This window comes from Gymnoscopelus braueri (assembly GCF_963280865.1).
Source record: "Gymnoscopelus braueri genome assembly, chromosome: 22".
Classification (NCBI taxonomy): domain Eukaryota; kingdom Metazoa; phylum Chordata; class Actinopteri; order Myctophiformes; family Myctophidae; genus Gymnoscopelus; species Gymnoscopelus braueri.
The window spans coordinates 42,959,799-42,969,105 of record NC_137624.1 but is presented as its reverse complement, the minus strand read 5'-3'; the positions used below and the strand labels follow the sequence as shown (position 1 = coordinate 42,969,105).

Genomic DNA, 9,307 nt, shown 5'->3' with positions numbered 1-9,307 from the left:
GGCTATTTTCAAATAGCCTGTGTATAAAATAGGGCTAAAGTGGTTAATGTATGTTTTATAATATCATAATTTATATCTGAAAAGTTATTACTAACTAAAGTTTTCAAATAATTGTAGTGGAGTAAAAGTACAATATTTGCCTCTGAGATGTAGTGGAGTGTGGAGTAAAAAGGTACAGTACTTGAGTATATGTACTTTATCAATATAAGCAGGAAAAAACAAAAACAACATCAGACTTTATTCTGTGTGCGGAACTCCAAATCCGCGTTCCCGCACGAACATATTAAGGGAGTGCACCGAGCCGTGCACCCTCTTAATATGTCCGTGTGGAAGCTGCAGTAGTTGCTGTTGTTGTTGCTGCTGAGCTTTGTTGCTGCTGTTGGGTTGGAGCGTGATGCGATCTACAAACAAACGTGTTGATTGTTGATTTGTAGATCTGTTCTCTTCGGCCTTTTCTGTCACTATCATCAGGTATTGTTTAGTTAGTACTGGTACAAAGGGAGATAATAACACTATCTAATCACCAAGTCCTGCTGTGTTCACACAGAGAGAGCAAAGGGTTTACATTCTAAGGTAAGATTGAATACATGTACTTAAGTACTGTACTTTAGTACAGTTTTGAGTTACTTTGACTTTACTAGAGTATTTCCAATTTGCAGTACTTTTACTTCTACTCCACTACATCTGAGGCAAATATTGTACTTTTACTCTATTATCTGAAACCTTTAGTTACTAGTTGGTAACTAGTAGTTACTTTGCGGATATAAATTACTGTATTATAAAACATACATTAAGGGACCAGTCGAAATTTACATAAGGGGGGGCATGGAGGAAAATAGGGGAGGGTCATGCCTTTCTAATTTTGGTCCAAGGGAGGGTCAGCTCATTTTACTTTGAATCCAAGGGAGGGTCATGCAATTTTGAATTGATAAAATAGTCCGTTTTTTATATACCTTTTTAGTACAGCAGAACAGTGGTCAATGACCCCTCTCCATTTCAAAGGATACAAAGAATTCAAATCAAGTAACACCTTGTCTATTTAGAATCAATGACGGTCGTTAACAAGCCATCAACGCACAGCGAGTGTGAACAACCCAGTCAAATCTATTCAGCATCTTAACGATGGTGGTTGAACAATTAAGCAAAACTTCAACAGGCGTTATTGGAGAGATGCATTATAAATAGGCCTACTATAACTGGATATTCATAATCATTTGAAGTAATTCTGTGCATGGGATTAATGTGGATCTATATGGACAGTTGTGTATAGATGCCTAGCTCCACAAGTAAAACCAGAAGCATCAGGCCATAATTGATAGCCTAATTTGTTTTATGTAGGCAACAGTGTAGTTGTAGTCACTGTAGTTGATAATTAAAAGGGCAGAGTGACAAAAGTTTTAAACTACTGGTTACCAAATATTCAACTTTCTTCAATCTGACCAGGATTCAATGGGTTTCCCACATGTAAGATGAGAACACTATCCATTCTGCTACCACTACTACAGATACACTGTGCATTTAGCAAGACTGACTACACTACAGCAATGTTCTAATCAATGTGGAAAGCAAAACATTGGACATATCAGTTTTAAATGTCATGTTGTATTTGATGGGGAGGGTTAGGGGTGTCAAGAATTTCACAATACGATACATGATGTTGGGCTTGATATCGATATGATATATTATTAATGTTCTTTTCTCATGTATCATCAACATTGGCCATCATCTTATAAATAACGTTATAAAGCAAGTTAGAAACAATTACAAAGTGCTTTGTACACACAAATAAATACATTTGTGCAAGCTTAATGGAGAAGTGAAGTTCTCACTAACTATAAACCCATTGTTTCAGAGGACAGATAGACACTAATATAACAAATATAATATAATATAAGACTGCATAACTATAAATTCCACAAACCTCATACTTTTGTCATCTGGACTTTACCAACCAAGTGCAGCCTAGTTATTTCCAACAGCTAAAAAAAATCTATAATACCAGATACAGTATAATACAATCTTAGATTAGATGTAGGCCTATTTGAGAGTGCAGATGCATGTCACATTAACGAGCGTCAACGAGCATCAGCTGACACACAACACCTCCCCTCTGCAGTGCTTTAAACTGAAAGTGACTGACTGGAGTCTGTTTCATTTCTCTCCAAAATACCTTGAATATGATGGAGGACATGATTAATAATTACTATGATTATGATAAGCTTTACATTTCATATCATACAGTAAAAACTCCTAACTTTCACCGGCAAAAAAAAGTGTTTTTTTTTTATTAAAAAAACAATTAAAAAAATATTACGATACAGTATGACATCATGACAATACCTATCATCACATTTTAATACCACGATAGGCTATATCGTGACACAATATATCGTGACACTTCTAGGCGGGGAGGGTTACTCTTTTTTTTGTAATCACTTGGGGAGGGTCATTGATTTTTTTTTTTTGTCAAAGGGAGGGTCATGGCATTTTAGATCAGGGCACATACATTTCCTCCATGCCCCCCCTTATGTAAATTTCGACTGGTCCCTAACCACTTTAGCCCTATTTTATACATAGGCTATTTGAAAATAGCCGATGTATGCGAAGTGACGCGTTGTGAGCTTGTAGATCTGCTATTTTCAAATATTAGTACTTTTACTTTTGGTGCTTTTAAGTATATATTTTTTTATCCCACTATTTTGTAACCTTTTTTCACCCGGTGCCAATTATCTAAGTTATCCTGGGAGTGTACCTGGGCGCTACACTCCCCCCGCCAACCTAGGGAGCCCAGAGCCGAGCTCATATACCTCCTTCAATGCATGAGAGCTAACTGACCTTTCTTGTCACCTGACAGGGGGAGTTTCCCCGGTAGGACGTAGCGCGTGGAAGGAACACGTTATTCCAACCAGTTCCCTTCCCCTCCATCAGGCGCCCCGGCTGTCATGGGGGAGGCGGTATAGCGACCAGGATTACTACATGTTTTTGTGAGGGTATTACCTACCCTAGGAGACACGGGGAGAACATGCAAACTCCACACAGAGTAGGCCCTTTCGCCCACCCCACCTGCTTTAAGTATATTTTGATGCCAACACTTTTTTACTTTTACTCAAGTAACATTTTGAACACAGGCCTTTTACTTGTAACAGAGTATTTTTATATTGTGGTATTACTACTTTTAGTAAAGTAAAGTATCTGAGTTATCTGAATATATAACTAAATGATGTAACAAAAGGCAAACAAATAAAATGATTACTTTACCAGATAGCTCTTATGTCTATACTACACACAGGCAGAACCATAAGCCCCCTCTCTCCACCTGTAGCTGTTATAGCAATGACATCATACAGAATCACATACAATACAGAACATATGTCAACCCATTTCTTTTTTCACCTTTGCACACACTTAACATATACTCACAATTCTCCAGTTTAAATGCCTGCACGCTACTGTGAGTCAGTTGCACCACCTCACGCTAAGTTCAAACTTAGCCTAGTTATAGCTTAGTCCATTCAATCCGGGGACGCATCTCTGTCATTTTAGACTTATTTGGCTATTCAAAAACAGCAGATATACAAGCTCATATGAGCTTGTAGATCTGCTATTTTTTTTTAATCGTTAAAATGTGTGCAAATCTTTGAATATATATATATATATTTGTAACTCAAATCTTTGCTTCTGGGGGTCCCTGGAACAGAAATATGTTACAAATGTTTAAAAAATTGTATAAATATATATTTAAAGATTTGCACACATTTTCGCGATTTTTCTAAAAATAGCCGAATAAATCTAAAAATGACACAGATACTTTCCCGGTCTAAATGGCTTTTTAAAAGCCATTTAAGCTATAACTAGGCTGAGTTTGAACTTAGTGTGAGGTGGTGCAACCGGCCCCACCTGAAGAGGCCACACCCCAAACAATACTGGACAGGCAAACATGACACGACACGAGTACCAGAAATCTGGCACAGACCTGACAATATAAAAACATTCTCATTGTAGACCATGCAAATAAATAACACAACAGTAAAACACAAAGTAAACGTTGCCAAGTTCGATTAAGCCGACTCAGCGCGTGAGCTTTTGCCCCAACTGCCTGCCACTCAAAGTGACTACTGGCCAATCTGTGTGTGTGTGTGTGTGTGTGTGTGTGTGTGTGTGTGTGTGTGTGTGTGTGTGTGTGTGTGTGTGTGTGTGTGTGTGTGTGTGTGTGTGTGTGTGTGTGTGTGTGTGTGTGTGTGTGTGTGTGTGTGTGTGTGTGTGTGTGTGTGTGTGTGTGGAGACAGCAGAAATCCCATGTCTATCATTAGTTAAGTCGCATTGAGATCCATAACAGACCCAGAGTATAATTCATTCAACCTTTTATTTAAGATTCTCGGTGAGATCAATTGAGGGAGACCCTCATTTACAATGATGCCGAGATTACACACATATAAATAACATAAGAGTAACAAGAAAAAACAATAAAGTTGACACAAACCGTTAAAACAATTGCATGTTAACATCAATCAGTTAAAACAGTTGCATATAGGTAAGACACGGTTATTATATAGATTCCTAAAATGGCCAATAGATACTAAGGTATTCAGTTTAAGCTCTTGTTGCAAGAGGTTCCAAGACTCGGGTGCACCAAAGCTGAAAGCAGCCTTTCCCTGTTCTGAATTGGCAAAAGGAGCCAACAGGATTAGCCAATCGCTGGAGCGGGTAAGCGGGTTAGAATGTGATTAGGTTTCAGACGTAGCATGGATGAGATATAAGGTGGTAATTTTCCAACCAGGGCTTTATAAATAAAAAGATGCCAATGCCTATTGCGTCTCTCAGTCAGAGAAGACCAGCCCACTTTATCATACAATGCACAATGATGGGTGTTGTAGCCATAGATATATATAAAGGCTAGATGACTCACCCGCGCTGCTGGCCAATGGAGTACGACGTTGCCACATGGCGGCCATCTTGCGACGGTCATTCATAACATTATGTCTATGGTGCATGTACTTTGTAATAATCATAGCGTGCTCAATTTTCATCCGATTTTCAAACGGTTTGGTGTGTTGTAAACACAAAAGATGTAGTTATGATACTGCATACTTAATTTTATTTAAAAGAAAAAACATGTTTATAATTATAAGTATGCAGTATCATAACTACATCTTTGGTGTTTACAACACACCAAACCGTTTGAAAATCGGATGAACATTGAGCACGCTATGGTTATTTCAAAGTATATGCACCATAGACATAATGTTATGAATGACCGTCCCAAGATGGCCGCGGTTGAGCTACGCTTGCGACGCTCCCTTGAGCCATCTAGCCTTTATATATATCTATGGTTGTAGCTATCACCAGTAATACATCTCAGAGCTGAGTGGTAAACTGTGTCCAGAGGCTTGAGTGTGGAGGCGGCTGCATGACGGTAGATTATATCTCCGTAGTCCAGTACCGGTAGTAGCTGGTCTAGACACATGTCTCACTTGTCCACATTTTTTGGGGCGTTAATGTCTGACCCTGAGAGTTGTCCAATGTAGTGTGTATGTGTGTACCGATAGGATCTAAGTTGCTTTCTGCTAGTGTGCAGCCATATTATTTCCATTGATTATTTCATGTCAGCTCATATACCTGTGTGTGTGTGTCTGTAAAGCAGATGTCCAACAGTGATGGCTGTGTGTCCATCTTCACCCTGGAGGACAACTGCACTGAGACTGAGGCAGGCTGTGAGTGACCACACACACACACTTGCTTTTGCTCTCTCCCGCCACATAACATTTATAACATTTCTTCTAAAAAAGTCAAAAGTTATTACTGTTTGTATTTAATCCTGATTTAAAGATATAGACAAGACATGAGTGTTGTGTTTGTTATTGCTGTGTACATCATAAATATATCTGTATAATATAACTGAAAACACTGGCAATCGTTACAAAACAAATCAATAAGTTGGGGAATCAATCTGATCCAATCATAAAACACACTGAATTGCAATACCCCAAATCTCGGATTTAATTCATAAATGTAAGTTTGCTCATCCTGGCGCTTCATTCACTATTTCAGGAATAAATTACTTTGCACAACAATGTTAACTATAAAGAAAACGATGTGGCCATCCAAATTGATGAATTGTCAATTTTTATATTCTGTATTATTATATACCTGCATATTATTCTATGCATTTATATTTTTATCCACGGCTCTGGTCCAGCTGTATGAAACGTTATAGACCCCTTAACGGACGACGTCACACTGGTTGCAAGCGTCATACTGCGCAAGCGTCAAACCCATTCTGTCAGGTCTCGCTAGGGCGCGCAGCACTAGCCAACACACAAGAGGGGGTTGGGGTGTGCTGAAACCAGCGCACCCCAAAACAACGGGTTGAGAATTGATTGCATGAAACAATCACCTGTGCGTCCAGTCTCAATGTTGGTAAACAAATAACTGGTCTATAAGTAGGGCTGGGACTCGATTAAGAAAATGTATCTAATTAATTAGAGGCTTTGTAATTAATTAATGGCAATTAATCGCATTTTAATCGCATATCAATATTTGACCTGAGAACAGTGAAAAGCATTTTTTTCAAATGGATTTTGGCATACATCTTTAAGTACATGTACTGTACTTAAAGGGCAAGACCACTTTGGTAGAGGTTTGGTTTGTGTAGTTACGTTGCCATGATGTAACTCCAAAGGTGGACAAGAAATGAAAAATAATTGCTCCATTAATTAGAAATTTATAATTAAAAATATGCTCCCCATTGACTTACATTGTACACTGAAACAGCTCTCAAAGTCACTCTTTTAGCCCATAAACGAACACAAACTAAGCTGATTCAGACAATATAGAACATCACCAAACCCAGTAGTGTTTATTTTTTAAATAAAAATGTCAACTTCCTGATGATTTTACTATTTGAAGATCCGGATCCGCCGATCCAGTCCAGGGTTTCTTTTGAATAAAAATAGCTAAATCAACAGTAAGTTAACATTTTTATTTAAAAAAAAAGCAGTACTGGGTTTGGTGATGTTCTATATTGTCTAAATCGACTTTGTTTACATTCGTTTACATGCTAAAAGAGCGACTTTGAGAGCTGTTTTACTGTACAATGAAGGTCAATGGGGAGCATATTTTGAATTATCAATTTCTAATCAATGCAGCAATTTTTTTTTTTCTTGACCACCTTTGGAGTTACATCATGGCAAGGTAACTACACAACCCAAACCTCTACCAAAGTGGTCTTGCCCTTTAAGTACTCCACTTTTTACTCCACTACAATTATTTGAAAACTTTAGTTACTTTGTAGATTTTGATTATTATTATAAAACATACCATGTAACCATGTGAAAACAGCAGATGTACAAGCGCAAGGCATTGTGAGCTTGTAGATCTGCTATTTTCCACCACTGGAGGCTGGTAGAGTGTGTTGTTGTTACTGATGTTTTATAGTAGTTTAATTAATTATTAATAAAAATCGCGCGCATGTGACCCGCACCGCACTGTCTAGTGAGAAACGTCCCGCGGTGCGATTAAACTAAGTACATTTTTTTAACGAGATAATTTTTCTGTAATTAATTAATCGGAATTAACGCGATAAAGTCCCGGCCCTAGTTATAAGTGATTGTGGAATTTGCCGTCGCTTTGAAATGACGCTAGAGTGCGTTCCGATCCTGTGAGGCCAACGGGTCGACCACTCCGTCCTCGCATTTAATCCTCTCCTCCTCGCAGGGATGGGGCTTAGGCTCGCGCCTAAGCCCCATCCCTGCGAGGAGGAGAGGATTAAATGACCGAGTTTGGGGCTTTGGAATTCAGCCATAGAGTTGGTCTGTGCTGGCGTTACCTCCTCTCTTCTCCTCCTCCTAGATCTCTCACTCCTCCCTGTGTGTAAAGAAGAGGTTTCCCCTGAACATCAGGAGAGGAGCCCCAGTCTGGTCAAGGAGGAACCAGAACCTCCACAGATTAAAGAGGAACAGGAAGATGAGCTACTTCAAAGACCAGAGGAGGCTGCTGGCTCAACGTTGACAATACTAGCAGTGAAAAGTGAAGCTGATGATGAAAACGGAGACACAGAGCCTCTAGCCAGCACCTCAACTGAACACATAAAAACACAAGCTGATGTAGAGGACTGTGGAGCATCCCAACCAACTAGTGACCAGCTCCTCTCTTCACACTGTTCTGAATCTGACACTGAAGACAGTGATGACTGGGTGGAGACCAGGGAAGGTCAGTCAGCTTTAAACAAACTGAACTCAGAGCTGTTCCAGGACCTGAAATCATCAAAGCAAACTCCACCCATGAGGACTCGCACATCAGGGAAGAAAAGCTGTAGGTGTACAGTGTGTGGCAAAGTATTTCGTTACATGTGTCATCTGAAACGACACATGATGACTCATACAGGTGAAAAACCCTTTACTTGTACAGTTTGCAGCAAAGATTATTGTTCAGTTTTTTATTTGAATTCACACATGAGGATTCATACAGGTGAAAACCCCTTTACATGTAGTGATTGTGGTAGAGTTTGTGTTACCAAAAGTCACCTGAAAGAACACATGAGGACTCATACAGGTGAACGATCCTTTACTTGCACCGAGTGTGGCCAAGTCTCTGGTAACATGAGTAATCTGAAACGACACATGAAGATTCATACAGGTGAAAAATCCTTTACCTGTAGTGATTGTGGTAGAGTTTGTGTTACCAAAAGCCACCTGAAACGACACATGAGGACTCATACAGGTGAACGATCCTTTACTTGCACCGAGTGTGGCAAAGTCTTTGGTTACATGAGTAATCTGAAACAACACATGAAGACTCATACAGAGGAAGAATCCTTTACCTGTACTGAGTGTGGTATATTTTTTGATTACATGAGTCGTTTGAAACAACACATGAGTACCCATACAGGTGGAAGATCCTTTACTTGTACTGAGTGTGGCAAAGTCTTTGGTTACATGAGTGATCTGAAACAACACATGAGTACCCATACAGGAGAAAAACCCTTCACTTGCACAGAGTGTGGCAAAGTCTTTGGTAACATGAGTTCTCTGCAACGACACATGAGAACTCACACAGGTGGGAAACTCTTTATTTGTACTGCGTGTGACAAAGTCTTTAGTGAAATGTCTGATCTGACGCAACACCTGATGACTCATACAAGTTTCAGACCAGTGGCGCCGTCGCCTGTTTAATTAAAAGTTACTGTCCCCCCCCCTATGATTCACTCCGGTCCCATTGTGGGGAATGCGCAAATCGTTGCATATTGGCTGGCTGCTCAGCAGTGTTGATTTCGTCGACTAAAACTATGACGAAAAATGTTCGTCGACTA

The 9,307-nt window shown here is 39.4% G+C and overlaps 1 protein-coding gene across 1 annotated transcript; it reads left to right on the top strand.

The window, feature by feature from the left end:
• The first annotated feature begins 384 nt into the window (after positions 1-384).
• On the top strand, positions 385-9,307 carry LOC308077935 (uncharacterized protein). The gene is made up of 3 exons (XM_080418949.1): positions 385-573; positions 5,642-5,711; positions 7,849-9,307. The coding sequence occupies exons 2-3, from the start codon at positions 5,642-5,644 to the stop codon at positions 9,168-9,170; spliced, it is 1,392 nt and encodes a 463-aa protein (XP_080275075.1). The 5' UTR covers positions 385-573; the 3' UTR covers positions 9,171-9,307.

Coding starts and splice junctions, on each gene's coding strand:
- LOC308077935 (XM_080418949.1), top strand. CDS start 5,642: ATGTCCAACAGTGATGGCTGTGTGTCCATCTTCACCCTGGAGGACAAC. Junction 5,712..7,848: donor CACTGAGACTGAGGCAGGCT/GTGAGTGACCAC, acceptor TCCTCCTCCTAG/ATCTCTCACTCCTCCCTGTG.